At 43.0% G+C, this 16,139-nt stretch overlaps 1 protein-coding gene across 18 annotated transcripts in view; it reads right to left on the bottom strand.

The window, feature by feature from the left end:
- The window catches only part of BRDT (bromodomain testis associated), a 64,957-nt gene that overhangs the window by 13,944 nt on the left and 34,874 nt on the right, over positions 1–16,139 (bottom strand). For 9 of the 18 annotated variants that reach the window (XM_083510991.1, XM_083511004.1, XM_083511008.1 and 6 more), the window contains 11 exons: positions 15,502–15,639; positions 13,633–13,762; positions 10,582–10,766; positions 7,494–7,838; positions 5,711–5,839; positions 5,369–5,542; positions 3,318–3,493; positions 2,945–3,237; positions 2,722–2,826; positions 1,879–2,013; positions 815–876 (listed from right to left, as the gene is read on the bottom strand). In XM_083510991.1, the coding sequence (XP_083367117.1) occupies positions 815–876; positions 1,879–2,013; positions 2,722–2,826; positions 2,945–3,237; positions 3,318–3,493; positions 5,369–5,542; positions 5,711–5,839; positions 7,494–7,838; positions 10,582–10,766; positions 13,633–13,762; positions 15,502–15,639 (1,872 nt within the window). The remainder of the gene's footprint in view (positions 1–814; positions 877–1,878; positions 2,014–2,721; positions 2,827–2,944; positions 3,238–3,317; positions 3,494–5,368; positions 5,543–5,710; positions 5,840–7,493; positions 7,839–10,581; positions 10,767–13,632; positions 13,763–15,501; positions 15,640–16,139) is intronic. The other 9 variants (XM_083511002.1, XM_083511006.1, XM_083510997.1 and 6 more) reach the window with 4 other exon arrangements.

Below are 16,139 nucleotides of genomic sequence, written 5' to 3'. Positions count from 1 at the left end.
CAAAAGCGAAGCTTAGAAAATGTCCTCATACGGTATAGTGATACCTTGGTTCTCAAACGCCTTGGTTCTCAAACAACTTGGAACCCAAACACTGCAAACCCGGAAGTAAGTGTTCCGGCTTGTGAACTTTTTTTTGGAAGCCAAACATGCTCCGTTTTGAGTCTTACACTTCCGATTTGAGTGCCACACTTCTGTTTTGAGTGTTATGCTGAGGTCTGTCTCTTTTTGATATTTATTTTGTGTTTTTGTTTTTGCGGCTTTTTTTTTTGCTCGTTTTTGTGACTGTATGGAACCCAGTTCAGCTACTGATTGATTGTGTGACTTCAGTACATTGGCTTGTTGCTTTAATTTTACGGATTGATGTTCTCATTAGATAGTAAAAATTCATGTTAAATTGCTGTTTTAGGGGTTTGTTTTTAAAAGTCTGGAGCGGATTAATCCATTTTGCATTACTTTCTATGGGAAAGCGCACCTTGGTTTTGGAACGGACTTCCAGAACGGATTATGTTTGAGAACCAAGGTACCACTGTACATAAAAATCTGTATTTCAGAGAAGGTACCGCTATGAAAACCAGACTCTAAGAAGGATGGGGGGGGTGGTGGTCCTCAACTGTGGGAGAGGAAAAGATTCAGGCAGGATCAGACATCTCTTTAGAGGTAAACGGATGCATAGGACGCTGCTGTATGCAATTATCGCATTCAGAGGTGCTAGCATATCAGGAAGAGGTGCAAAAGAACAGTCAAAGGGGAAGAAAAAGAATAAGTGAAGACTTGTGGACATTTTATAAGCACGGGGGTGTGTGGGGGAGTTTACCTTAAGCTGCTCTCTGCACAATGAATCCTTTTGCCCATTTTCATTTTGCTGCAGGCACATTTCTGTAAAAGACGTAGAAATTTAGACATTCAGGCTTTGGATACGCATGCTGGCATTACATACATTTCACTTTTGTCACTCCGTCGTTCTGTACATTTCTGAGCACAATTCAAAGTATTGGTGTTGAACTTTAAAGCCCTAAATGGCCTTGGCTCAATATACCCGAAGGAGCGTCTCCACCCCCATTGTTCTGCCTGGATACTGAGGTCCAGCGCCGAGGGCCTTCTGGCGGTTCCCTCATTGCGAGAAGTGAGGTTACACGGAACCAAGCAGAGGGCCTTCTCGGTAGTGGCGCCCGCCCTGTGGAACGCCCTCCCATCAGATGTCAAAGAAAAAAACAACTACCTGACATTTAGAAGACATCTGAAGGCAGCCCTGTTCAGAGAAGTTTTTAATGTGTAACATTTTAATGTATTTTTAATCTTTGTTGGAAGCCGCCCAGAGTGGCTAGGGAAACCCAGCCAGATGGTCAGGGTACAAATAATAAATTAACAACAACAACAACAATATTCCCTCCCATTTCTATCTCAGGTCCTTCTAACCCACAAGTGCCTTAGGCACGACTCTTGCAACCTGTTCTTATTGGGACAGCAGGTGTGTGTTGTAAATACACATGCACAATCACACAGGAAAAAAAAAACGCTCCTCGTCCTCTCTCTTGCAGTTCTTCAAGGAGAACTTCATCACAAACTTAGCTCTCCTAGTTAACAATTTAAGAGTCTGGCGTGGAAGAAGTCCCAGGACTCAGCTATATTAAGAAAGAAACAGCGATTTAAATGCGCTATAAACATGCAACACCAGATGGCGCCAGATAGCAGGAAAATTTAAAACGCAGTTATCCATAGAAATTTTTTCCTGATCTAATTTCTGACTACTTATAGCATTTTTCCCCTTCCTGTGTTTAGACCCACCCCCAGTTTAAGTAGCAGAGCAAGATTCACTGGGCACATTTTTTCAAGAACCTTATTCATAAAAAAGAGGAGAAAAAAAGAAAATGAGTGCACCTGATTCAGAATCACTTCCATTGGAGGAGCTGGAATCATTGCTGGTGCTATCAGAGTCAGAAGAGGTGCTGCTGCTGCTGCTTTCACTTAGCCGGCTTGGCCCTCCAATGGTCTTTGATACAGTGTTATTTTCTGCTGTAACACAGGGAGAAGAGCTGAACAAAACATGGGACTTGTGGAAGTACGTGTGTGTGTGTGTGTGTGTGTGTGTGTGTGTGTAAGCAGCAACGTTCAAGGCACTAGTAACAGATTTAGGCTTAATTAACAACTCCTATGCCTGTAATTCAAAAGCATCAATTTTTCGGCGAGAATTGATGCTTTTGAATTATGGTGCTGGAGGAGACTCTTGAGAGTCCCATGGACTGCAAGAAGATCAAACCTATCCATTCTCAAGGAAATCAGCCCTGAGTGCTCACTGGAAGGACAGATCCTGAAGCTGAGGCTCCAATACTTTGGCCACCTCATGAGAAGAGAAGACTCCCTGGAAAAGACCCTGATGTTGAGAAAGATGGAGGGCACAAGGAGAAGGGGACGACAGAGGACGAGATGGTTGGACAGTGTTCTCGAATCTACCAGCATGAGTTTGACCAAACTGCGGGAGGCAGTGGAAGATAGGAGTGCCTGGCGTGCTCTGGTCCATGGGGTCACGAAGAGTCGGACACGACTAAACAACAACAACAACAATTGCCAGTAATGCTTGCCGGACAGGACAGTGCAATAGTTTATCTCGCTGCTATGGCCTTTCCCAGTTCCGACAACTGTGTGATTGGGCTACAGAATCTCCACCCTTTTGAGAATTCCACGCAATTATTTCTAAACTGCCTCCTCCATGCTTCAACCTACGTTTTGTGTTTTGCTTCGTGGAGTTGAGCTGCCCATTGACATCCAGCAACCTCCTTTCCAATTCTTGCTTCTTCTCAAAGTCAGACTCTTCCTTTGATTTTTTTGCTGCATGAAATAAATGGGGCGGGGTGCAAATAAATATCAGGAACAAGAATGCAAGCAATTCTCTAGGAAAAAACCCGCAAGTTTCTCCTAACGTTTTCGTGCACATTACACGACGCACCGTAATGTTTCTTGGGTCTTTTTCTCAAACAAGCCATAACGTATTTCTCCAGTTCCCTTAAAGTTGATGCTTTTAGAGTTTCGAAGTCTATTTCCATTTCATCGGGATTTGAGTGTCTCAGTGAAGGTTCTCTCGACTGAATAATATAAACCACTCTGCCAAGCTTCTCTCCTGGGAGTTTATTTATGTCCAAACTTAACTGCCTTTTTTCATCATAACTCATAGGCTTGGCATTATCCTCGTTCTCAGACTTGTGTCCTGGCTCATCTTGCTGCTTGATTTTCTTTGAACGACTGCAAGAGAGAAAATAAAAAACGAGTTAACTACGTGCCAACAGCTTCAAGTACAATTTCACACCCACAAGCAATCTTACATGTTCAAAGACATTTTCTTCTTCAGCTTCTTCATCTTTCTCTTCTTTTGACTGCCTGACTTCTTCCTGACTTTGTTTTTTCTTTTCTCCTTCTTAGATTTCCCTTTCTTCCTCTTCTTCAGTCTGGGTAAAGTTGTTTTAGCCAAAGCTTGCAACTGCTGGTGAACAGCCTTAAGCTATTTAAAAGAAAAGAAAAAGAGGGGGAGCACTAAAACACAAAATATTTGCATGCATCTTTTAAAGTCGGCAGGAAACCTACTACAAAGAGGGAGCATATCAAAGAGATCACGAATTCCCCACTCTGTACTAAAAGAGAGGGGGAGAGAGAGATAGAGAGAGGCAGCTAGAAAAGATTGATCTTTTGCGTTGCTTTTCTACAGTTTACATTTATGGGGGAATAAGCAAGCTTTTTTGTAGCAGTCAGACACTAGCAGTCGCACATAAGGAAATAACATTTAGATTAAACCAATTTTTAGACTGAGAGGCGACTGATGAGTGTTAATGTAACTGTGTTACAGATATTGAAACATCCCCATCTTAATTTCCGTAATGGCAGATCCTTAATTTAACATCGAAACAATGGGGCTTGACTCTGTGTGGTTCATTATCCACATGGTTGCTGTATTGTACCAGATCTGGTGCCTATCACGCTCTTTGAACGTCATACAGCCAGGACTCCCACACATCCGGATTATCCCAGACATTACTGTAATTTCTAAGGTGGCATTGATGTCTGGAGGGAATTCCCAAAAGGCAGCACTTTGTCAATCAGAAAATCGTGGGTTTTGCCTTTTTGTAAGAACAAAACAAAAAAAGCCTTCTATTTCAAAATTCATAATTCCAGTCCTTCATGTTAGCCCGTCTGAATGTTTCCCCCTCAGCTTTTGTCAAGTGCAGACATTTAAACATCCCCAGAAATGATAGACATTACGGATGTTTTTTGAATGTGCCGGACACAGAAGAATATATTCTTTTCTACTGTCCATTGCACAACCAGCTACACAAACGCGTGGTATCCTCTTTTCTGGGCGGTCTAACATCACGGCACAATGAAAATATCGGACTCTATCTGTCTGACATGAGCCCGGAAGTAACTGCAAGGTGGGCTGAGTATTTGTCAATAGTATCTTTCAGAGTGGCAAATGGCACTATTTAGCGGGAAGACATTCCAATTAAAATCCTCATGGCGACATGTTTTTATAGGGCTGCCTATGTGTGTGTGTGTAACATCCACACACACATACACACGGATGTTTTATGATAGTACCCCCATTTGCCAATCCTGAATGCAGGCTAGGATCCAGCTCCCGATGGGCAGTGCGGGCTTACGCCCACGCCACCTATCCAGAGAGGAGGCTGAACCCGAGATTCACACGTCGGGGCCTTAGAGGGGCCTCTGCCGTCCTGCAATGCCACCACACTGAAAGGATGAACCAGCTTACCAGAAATGAGGCAGCAAATAAGCAACATGCACTGTAAAGGTAAAGGTAAAGGGACCCCTGACCATTGGGCCAGTCGTGACTGACTCTGGGGTTGTGGCACTCATCTCGCTTTATTGGCCGAGGGAGCCGGCGTACAGCTTCTGGGTCATGTGGCCAGCATGACTAAGCCTCTTCCGGCGAATCAGAGCAGCGCATGGAAACGCCGTTTACCTTCCCACCGGAGCGGTACCTATTTATCTACTTGCACTTTGACGTGCTTTCAAACTGCTAGGTGGGCAGGAGCTGTGACTGAGCAACAGGAGCTCACCCCGTCGCAGGGATTCGAACCACCGACCTTCTGATCGGCAAGTCCTAGGCTCTGTGGTTTAACCCACCCGCGTCCCTGTACTTCCCCACTATCAGGTTCCCTGAACATACATTAATTGTTTGGTGCAATCAGGAATATTGGTGGCCTCTTTTTTTACTGCTTTGTTCAGCTACAGCTGGTGAGGAACTAGGCAGGTTATTCTGTAACACTGAGAGATAAACAGAGGTGATATAGCAGTCCATCCATTCTGCTAATCTCAAGCATGCACCGCCGCTAGGTCGCATGTGTGCATCGCCACTCACTTGATCCTGGAGCACTGCAAGGCGTCTTGCTCTTTCATCCTCCGAATCCTCGGAGGCGGCATCGCTGCTGCTTCCACTAGAAAGAGCCGCTGTGCTTCTTGCAGTGGGGTAGAGCAGAGGACTGCAGGGAGCCGGTTCATCTGGAATTCTGGCAAACAGCATCTCGAAGACGTCCTTAACAGAAGAAAGTTAGCCATCTCACAAACCTCCATGATGAAGTTTTGGGTTGTTTTAACAGTTCTGCCGTTTCAGAACAAGGTACAGCAGTTGCTTAAAGGCACTTAACTGTGTTCTCGGCGGAGTTTCAAAAATGCTGCTTTTTAGTATCAATAATTCACTCACCTGGAGTTTTCTTGCCATCGCTACTACTTCATGGTCCGGAGAGTTGTATCTGTAGCAGTTCATAAACATTAGCCTAACATCAGCAGCAAACTCTTGGGTATCTTTGTACTCACAATTCTCCATCTTTTTCTGTGGAAAACAGAAGGGTTTCTCAAGATTCAGATTCTGGGATATATATCCAACATATGCCAATTACGGACACCATTTATTTTAATCCTATAAATTTAATATGCGGGGGATTATGACCTGAACCCCAGATATCTGCCCAAATAAGGATATTTCAAGTTCTAACAGCCAGCTACAGTAGTACTTGGCTTATTAAGTATATACTGTTTAGTCAACTTAAAGAGGGACCAATACACGTTTACATCTTATGATGCTTCTAGAGAAGAGCTCAAAACTTTAAAATGGTAATACAGATATCACAAACACATCGTTGGCAACAAATTTTATTATTTTGGTTATGCTGCATTTTTTTGCCACCTGTGGACAAATGTGTTCACAGCATAGGGGGAAGAGTGATTTCTCCTGCACTAGCTGCAGAAGGTTCCGGAAAGTGGGAAAAATATGCTTGGTAATGCATATTAAACTGAAATAGAGTTGCCAGAGTGATCGTTAAAGCATACAGTATACCTGAAGGAGCGTCTCCACCCCCATTGTTCAGCTCCGAGGGCCTCCTGGGGGTTCCCTCATTGCAAGAAGTGAAGTGACAGGGAACCAGGCAGAGGGCCTTCTCGGTAGTGGTGCCCGCCCTGTGGAACGCCCTCCCACCAGATGTCAGAGAAATAAACAACTGTCTGACTTTTAGAAGACATCTGAAGGCAGCCCATGTTTTGAGAAGTTTTTAATGTCTGGTGTTTTATCACTTTATTATTATTATCATTAATTCTGTTGGGAGCCACCTAGAGTGGCTGAAGAAACCCAGCCAGATTATTATTATTATTATTATTATTATTATTATTATTATTATTACATGCTGAAAACACACATTCAGTTTCTGCCTTGGTGGTCATTCTGCTGCTCACCACGCTTAACAAAATCTTTCCCTCTTTCTGCCTTTCTCCGCTCTCTCTAAAAGCCGTCCATCTCTTAATAGCCCCTGATGATGCTCTTCCACCCACAAATGAGCGTCAATCGTACACTCAGAGGTGGACCACTTTGCTGCTTTGCATGCAGGACATCACAGGTTCAATCTCCAGGTAGGGCTAGGAGAGACCTCTGCCCAAAATCTCAGAACTGCTGCTGGTCAGTACTGAGCTAGACTGACTAATGCAGCTTCGCATCATCCTATGTTCCTTCCCCAACGCAAGTCTGGTACATCGACTCCTCTGGCAGAAATCATGCTAGTCTTCTGCTCAGTGTCTAGTAAACAGTGCATGCATGACGGATATTAAGAGCAATCATAATGCAAAGGTTCTTCCACCTTGGACATTTTCATCTTGGCTGCTTCCACCAAAGCCCAGTCAGTAACTAGTTACCAAAGAACCACTTAGGGTATGGATACAACCCTCTAACTTCTTCAGGTTGGCAGCTGAGGGGCCAATTGGTACAGCAGGGGGAAAGCATGAGAAAAGGTTTGGCATAGGGGTTGCCAGTACTTCGTCTCCTGCCCTGCAAATATAATACAGCCAGCCTTCAGATGTTCCATACTAGCTTGTGTGGCTGTTAGAGATTGCCTTCTTTTTAACCCTTTAAAAATCCAAAAATACAAATTTCAAAATTTGAAGAATTCGCAGGACTAGCCACCAAATGCACTCACTATGCCCTGTGCCCCCCCACTCACTTTAATAGTTTCAAGATCCATAGGGTGCTTAATAACATCATGATAGTCTTCAAGTCCCAAGGCTGTAACGTCTACTGGCTTATAAAAGGGCCAAGCATAGACTGCATGATGCTTTGAGAACATTTCTCTAATGATCTCGTTACAGTATTTCAGAGGTTCTGTTAGCTTGACATTTTTCATGGGTTCGAGCGGCTGCTGGGAGTCTGGCAAGTCTCTTTTTGAGAGGTACTCTTCGCGTTCTTCCCGAGAGGAGATCTTGACGCTTTTGGGTTCATTGGGTGATGGAGAGGATTCACTGCTCGCTGTGATGATGGCAGTAGTGGTATCCGCTTTCCTTTTCACACCCTTTTTGATACAGAAACACAGGCTTAATAAAGAAAGGAGCTACAACATTCACACTTGTTTGATGAACCTTTGAAATAAAGCAGTTATAAATCCAACTATGACCAGTATGATGCTGGACTTTTTTATTTATTTCAGCCAATTCCTTTTGGATTCTTTCCAAGAACTTGGGTGAAATAGGCAGGTCTCAACCTAAGATATATATTTAGTATCTTTTAGGAAGTTAGGAGGGAGGTAAAAAAACCCAAGACTTCACTATAGATTTATTATTTCCCCTTCAGAAGACCATTTATACAGGAAATGCATACTGATTATTTAGTTGTTGCATGGTATCCAGGTGAGGTGGTTCAGACTAATTAGTACACAAAGGGGTTAATACCATAGAGTAAGCTGTCCTGCCAGGCTTAGCTATGTCCACTTCCCTTACATTGAGAGCAAATGGGCAATCAAGCCTATTGATCAGTCTGCCTGAGAAGCTCAACATGTGAGGTCTGAGCTAGTTGCTCCAAACTCAGACCACATGTCTCTCACAAGCCATTCTCGAGTTCCTATACCAATAATTTAGGAACTTTCACCACTTTGGAACTAAACTAAGTTTTACTGCCTGTGCAACCTTTTTGACCGATATGGAAAAGCACATAAACCTGACCTTTGAAGTGTTTGTAACTAAACAGTTTTTAACTTACCGTATTTTTTGCACCATAACACTCACTTTTTTCCTCCTAGAAAGTAAGGGAAAATGTCTGTGCGTGTTATGGAGGAAATGCCTATGGGTGGCATGCCTACGGATTTTCCTCCTCTAAAAACTACATGCGTGTTATGGTCGGGTGCGTGTTATAGAGCGAAAAATACGGTACTAAACATGTCGTCTTTTCCTATGCCGGGGGAAGAGGAACTCACTTGGAAAGGCTTGTTTTAAAGGCCTAACGAACTATATTTCCATGCTTTACATTATTATTATTATCATTATTATTATTTATTGAGTTTATATACCACCCTATACCTAGAGGTCTCAGGGCGGTTCACAGAAAACATTTTTGGCTACATATTTTTGTTGTGATTTAAAATTTCTGCTGGGGTTCTCTCATCAAGGAGTACTTGCCCCAAGCTAGGTATCCAGGAATTCTCCTTTTTATACCTATTTTTTGCCTTGAACCAACACTGTTCAAGTGCAGTGGGTCAAGGCCTGTGGAACTCCTCCTCACCTGAGATTGGACAGCACCCTCCTTGTTTAACAGGCCCTGTAGCTCCTTCTACACCAAGAAAATGATTTTGGAAGCTTAAAGCACTTTGCGTTTGGCCCTCGCAAATGAGTTAATCTGTGCCCTACAGTATGTCATCTCATATACACACACAAATCCCATTGTGCAGCAACAAGCATTGCACTGTTGTTAGGCTGTTGTTGTGGACTGCCTTCTGGGTTTGCTAAATTTTTCGTTATTTGTCAAGACCCACCATCCGTGATGCAACAGGAGCCCTCTTAGGCGCCACAGAGAAAAATCCATTCATTTGTTGGCCGTAGAATCATAGTTTAGGATCCTAGTTAGGTTATGCCATCTTGAAAGAATGTGAGCAAAGCCAGAGTCCAGCCACTGGGGAAAGAGATTCTGAAACAATACTATACTAGCACCAGGCAATAACAGGTTGTGTAGAAGCAAGAACCACACCACCTTCATAAAATTTAGTTTCGTTGAAGTGGTAAAACAATGAACCACAGGGAAGGAGTAATGGAGAACTTCTGAAACAACAATGGGATATTAGCTCTGCCCAAAACATGATGGAGAGCAGCAACGGCTGGAGAAAAATAAGATATAACCTTTCACAAGGACAAAGAACACCACGGATAGAATAATTGTCACACACAGGAGGAATAAGGATATGGTTTGAATGCTACACTTATAAACTAAATAATTTAATGTGTCAAGATGAATGGATATCGTTAATACTGCAGTTTTTGTAGAAGGGGTTGTTATTTTGAATGAACTGTAATTGAGATGAGTAAGATTTTGGAACGCAGAAACAATTTAGGCCACCTAAATTATATAATTTGGCATCTGAATGATTGGGATTAATAATTGCATTATAATTTGGCATTATTATGATGAAGCTACCACTGGATTATTGTAATTGAAAACAAAATTTATTGTAAAAAATAAAATAAAATTTAATATTAAACCCATTGTTTCCAGTCATTTAAATCTAGAATTATTTCAGAGGCCTTAGTTCATATTTAGTGGTAATTACGCGGGTGGCGCTGTGGGTTAAACCACAGATCCTAGGACTTGCCGATCAGAAGGTCGGTGGTTTGAATCCCCACGACGGGGTGAGCTCCCGTTGCTCGGTCCCTGCTCCTGCCCACCTAGCAGTTCGAAAGCATGTCAAAGTGCAAGTAGATAAATAGGTACCACTCCGGCGGGAAGGTAAACGGCGTTTCCGTGTGCTGCTCTGGTTCGCCAGAAGTGGCTTAGTCATGCTGGCCACATGACCTGGAAGCTGTACGGTGGCTCCCTTGGCCAGTAAAGCGAGATGAGCACTGCAACCCCAGAGTCAGCCACCTAATGGTCATGGGTCCCTTTACCTTTACCTTTTTACCACTGGCCAACATCTCTGTTGTTGTGTTAAGCATCTTCTTATGGAGTCAGATTCCATTCTTTTAAACATCTCCAGCTTCCCTCTTTTCATTTTGGTACCCATATTGTGCTCTGTACCAAAAGCCATACCACTAGATGGCCAGGAAAGCACCCACCTTTTTAGAACCTACCCCTTTCGCTGCCATTTCAGTAGCTGGCATTACGTTCGATGGCGGAGTCACCGGTGACAGTTCTGGGGCATTTTGCTGCGGCTCCAGGGTCATCATCTGAGGCGGCTTCACTTTCTTAGCCTGTTTTGGCTGTTGGCTTTGGTTAAGTTGCAGGATTCCTGCATCAGGCGCTAAGGAAATTAAGCAAAGCTGTATGAGCTAAGGAGTCCTAACAGTGCTCCAAAAATTGATATTTTTAAAGATTCTTTGCCAGCTTGTCTACTGTCACAGCCTTTTTGGGGGGTACTTCTGCAAATTTTGGAGTCCCCCCTCCAAATATGCTGATACTTTCCTTGTGTATAGGGGTTTTGCATCTATAAAGATCAACACTCACAGTTTGTATCATGATTTGTCTGCAGAGAGCTTAGATTATGTCAGCTAATTAAGTACCGTATTTTTTGCTCTATAGGACGCACCCGACCATAGGACACACCTTGTTTTAGAGGGGGAGAACAAGAAAAAAAATTCTCCCCCTCTCTGCTCAGCGCCCCTTCAGCGAAGCGGCAGGAGATACGGAGCCCCTTCCATTTCTCCTCCCGCTTGGCTGAAGGGGCGCTGTGCAGCTCTCCCTCTCTGCTGAAGCCTGGAGAGTCTTGCTCTCCTGGCTTCAGCAAAAGGAACCCGAAGCCTCTGGAGCGCAGCGGGACCTCCCACTGTGTTCCAGAGGCTTCAGGCGGCTATCCCTGAAGCCTGGAGCGCGAGACGGGTTGGTGCGCACCGACTCCTCTCGCTCTCCAGGCTTCAGCAAAAGCAACACGTAGCCTCTGGAGCGCGGAGGGAGCGCTCCCTCTGCGCTTTGGAGGCTTTGCGTTGCTATTGCTGAAGCCAAGGAGCCTGCATTCGCTCTATAGGACGCACACACATTTCCCCTTAATTTTTAGAGGGTAAAAAGTGCATCCTATAGAGCAAAAAGTATGGTAAGTATTCGTTCCGATTTGTTTGTGGGGAGATGAGATGATGTTGCATCTAAGCAAGAGTTATCCCACCTTTTCCAGTGTATCTCCCCTTTACTTTACTTACTGCAAAAAGCTTGATCTTTTAGGAAAGCAGATTTGTTGCAGAAGACCTCCCAAGCAACTAGAATTGTGCGTTCTGAATTTGCCAGTGTGTGATGGAATTCCACCCCCAAATGGCAACAGTCTAGTATTACTGTTTAGGATTCTCCCCAAAATAAACCCAACGTGCACCAAAACTTTTGCAGTAACCCATCTTATAAACAGTTATAACTAAACACATAGTTTTGGCAGCTATTTTACCACATAATTTTATTTTATTAGGTACCGTATTTTTTTGCACCATAACACTCACTTTTTTCCTCCTAGAAAGTAAGGGGAAATGTCTGTGCGTGTTATGGAGCGAATGCCTGCGGGTGGGGGGGGGTCTGTTGCAGTCGTGAGCAGAGGATCCATGGTTCCCCTTCCTTCCCTCCTCCGTGGTTACAAAGCATGGATCCACATGGATCCTCAGGATTTTTGCATTGGGCTACCCCAAACTCACTGTCAGATCACATGTCTGTGGCCACAGCATGAACCACAAAAATCATATATCCACTATTTTGTTTAGAATATTTTTTTTCTTGTTTTCCTCCTCTAAAAACTACATGCGTGTTATGGTCTGGTGCGTGTTATAGAGCGAAAAATACGATATATTTTCTTAAATGCTGATTTTACTTGTATTTTGAAAACTAAAGTCGAATTCTTTTTAACATTCGATTTTATTGGTATCGTTGATATTGCTAATGGATATATGGCATTGTTTTTAAATATATGATATTGTTTTATATAAAATGCTTAGCCGTTTTGTTGGTTAAGCGGTATATAAACCCCGTCAAATATATAACTAACTAACTAACTAACTAACTAAATAAATAAATAAATAAATACCAGGAAAATTTATTTAACATTGGCAATACTTGTATTGGGCATTTTTTCCCTTGAGTGTTCCAAATGCTAATGCAATATATGTATACTTCTATATTTTCTAATTATCTATCTACTGTTAGAGCAACTAAAACATCCATCATGGTCTTATTTGACTGAGAAGGCATTAAACATGTCAGATGAGTACTACTAGATCAGTGTTTCCCAAACTTGAGTCTCCAGCTGTTTTGGACTACAATTCCCATCACTCCTGACCACTGGTCTTCCTAGCTAGGGATGATGGGAGTTGTAGTCTAAAAACAGCAGGAGAACCCCAGTTTGGAAAACACTGTACTAGAGGGAGCAGTTAGCACAATGCACCATTGAAAAGGTACATTTGTATTGTCAGCACTGAAATATATATTACAATATATCAATATTGTAAGGTCCCTTTGTCATACAGTAAACACCGATTGCTTTTGGCATTATCATTTCCTTAGCGGTAGACTAGAATTAAACCTAATTTAGATACAGCGGTACCTCGGGTTACACTTCAGGTTACATATGCTTCAGGTTACAGACTCTGCTAACCCAGAAATAGTACCTTGGGTTAAGAATTTTGCTTCAGGATGAGAACAGAAATTGTGCTCCGGCAGCGCAGCGGCATCGGGAGGCCCCATTAGCTAAAGTGGTGCTTCAGGTTAAGAACAGTTTCTGGTTAAGAACGGACCTCTGGAATGAATTAAGTACGTAACCAGAGGTACCACTGTATTGGGAGAAAATCTTAAGAAAGTTTGTCAACTAGAACCAGCTCAGAGACTTAAGCTATGGTACAATAGCTTAGATACAATATTTTCTGTTTTAATATCTCATGTGTTAGATGTAAGATTTCCCACTTCAATCGCTCGATTTTCCTATATTTAATCAGCCTTGAAAGCAGCATATTCTTTATCCTACAACAGTTCTGCCGAATCTGACTACTAAATCTTGTCACCAGCCATAAATAAGTCTCAGTTGTTTACTCTTTGTTTTAGATGTTTGCCGTTGGAAAAGCTTCTCTCCATAATGCAATATTTTACAGCCACTTCCATTGGTGCCACATTCCGCTCACAAACCTTTGCTCAATTAATTCTCTTACCGTCTGTTCTTTTCCCTTTCCTTCTCCCTTTATTGACCACCACTATTTTCTCATCGGGGGGCATCTGTGCAACTTTCTGCAGAAAGACTTTTTCTAACGCTTGGGCCATGAAAACAATGTCATCACCGGGCTGCAAGACAAGCATTACACATGAGATCAAGGTGCTTGTTATGCTAGACTAACATTCACATTACATTCAGCTGCGAGTCAGCAGGCAGGGACTGGTTTGTTTTTAAGTCACAGAGCTCAGGGCTCATTAGAGAGAATGGGGCACTGTCGCACCAATCCCGGGGCTTGTGTTTCCATTGCAGCTCATCCGAGAGGTCTCCACCCTTTGCAAAGAGCTGACTTATGAACAGCTGAAGGACTCCAGTAACACCAGCTCCTACAAAACAGTAGTATCCTAGATTCTAGAATTCTAGATTCAGGTAGGTAGCCATGTTGGTCTGACGCAGTCGAAATAAATAAAGTTGTCCATTAGCACCTTAGAGACCAACTAAGTTCGTTCTGGGTATAAGCTTTTGTGTGCAGGGACACGAAATCTGAAGAAGTGTGCATGCACACGAAAGCTTGTACCCAGAACGAACTTAGTTGGTCTCTAAGGTGCTACTGGACAATTTTTTTTTAGTATCCTAGAAGTACAGGTTACATAAACATGGGTTTTCGTTCCCTACAAAGTGCCTTGTTCCTGAAATTGTACCCGGGTGGCGCTGTGGGTTAAACCACAGAGCCTAGGACTTGCTGATCAGAAAGTCGGTGGTTTGAATCCCTGCGATGGGGTGAGCTCCCGTTGCTCGGTCCCTGCTCCTGCCAACCTAGCAGTTTGAAAGCACATCAAAGTGCAAGTAGATCAATAGGTACTGCTCCAGCGAGAAGGAGTCATGCTGGCCACATGACCCGGTAGCTGTACGCCGGCTCCCTCGGCCAATAAAGCGAGATGAGCGTTGCAACCCTAGTTGGTCACGACTGGACCTAATGGTCAGGGGTTCCTTTACCTTTAAACATACATATGCAGCTGAATTTGATGCAGATTATAGGAAAGGTGGATATGAAGAGCAGGTTGAGGCTGGAAACTGAAGGAGCCTGGTTTAGCTGCTTCTAGAAGCAGGCAAAGCGAACAGGTCATGGTTTCCGAAACTTGGGTCTCCCGCTGTTTTTGGACTACAACTCCCATCATCCCTAGCTAGCAGGACCAATGGCTAGGGAATGATGGGAATTGCAGTCCCAAAACAGTTAGAGTCCCAAGTTTGGAAAACCCTGGTTTAGGTGAATGGGTGCACAAATGCAACACCACCAACTTGGATAGCTCAGCTGGTTAGAGCATGGTGCTGGTGACGCCCAGGTTGCAGGTTCGATCCCCGTATGGGACAGCTGCCTATTCCTGCATTGCAGGCAGTCGGACTAGTAGATGATCCTCAGGATCTCTTCCAACTCTACAATTCTATGATTTGATGAAACAAAACCTTTTATAACAAATAATTGAGAGAGGGGGGATGTGGAACAATTGCCAGGCAGTGGAGCAGCAGGAGATGTGTGCAAATGTTTATGCATGTTTTTGATGATGTTCAGGTATTTGAGTAGAGTAAAAAAAGAAAGAAAAGAAAACAGAAGTGGAGTATCCCATCATTACAATTAAATGCCTGTTTTAAGAATCTGCCCTAGTTTTGCAACTGTAAGTTGTTTAAAAAGGCTGTATTTTAAATTGTCGTAACCAACCCTGGGACCTTAGGAGGAAGGGTAAGCAATAAATTAAATTATTAGCAGCAACAACAGATGATTCTGCTGCCATTAAATAATACCAAGAAGCCCTTACAGACCACTGCAGAGAATTCTGAAGAACTGCCACCTTTGGCTGTGCATCAAACATACCTTGTTATACAAATAGCAATTTGCAAACATAGTTTTAAAATCTTCAATGCATTCTGCAGCACAAGTGTAGCATGTGTGTTCCAGACGTTTCTGAATTGTAGTCAAGTCCATTGGATTTTTAATAATGCTATAATAATCCTGTTTGAAGTTTTTTTAAAGAGAGAGAGAGAGAGAGAGAGAGAAAGAAACGTTAGAGTACCATGACTTAGAAGAGCAGTTAGTTGCCGTAACCATAGACTCCTGGCCCTGTGTCTTGGAGGGGGAAACTTTTCCATATTGAAAAAAGGTGTTCAGAGCAAAATATAACCTTCAATGTAAACTACTGTCCAAAGCCTTACTGAAATCTGCTTAATTTATGGCAGTGGATTGGGTGTAAGAGGAAAAATGGCATTTATATGGCTAAAGTCAAGTATTTTACATACAATCTCAGGAATTCTTAAAGCAAGCAGGTGGTGATCGGTAGGGAAAACACATTTTCCCTCTGGAGAAAGGTTTCGGACAGCTAATGAATTGCGGAGGTGGTGTTATTGTGCCTTCTATAAAAAGCAGAGACATCACCTTGCTAACAAAGGTCCGTATAGTTAAAGCTATGGTTTCCCCAGTAGTGATGTATGGAAGTGAGAGCTGGACCATAAGGA

The sequence above is a fragment of the Podarcis liolepis genome (genome assembly GCF_965112155.1).
Source record: "Podarcis liolepis genome assembly, chromosome: 6".
In the NCBI taxonomy this organism is placed as follows: Eukaryota; Metazoa; Chordata; class Lepidosauria; order Squamata; family Lacertidae; genus Podarcis; species Podarcis liolepis.
Note: the sequence above shows the minus strand (reverse complement) of the source record. Positions and strands in the feature narration are given on the sequence as shown.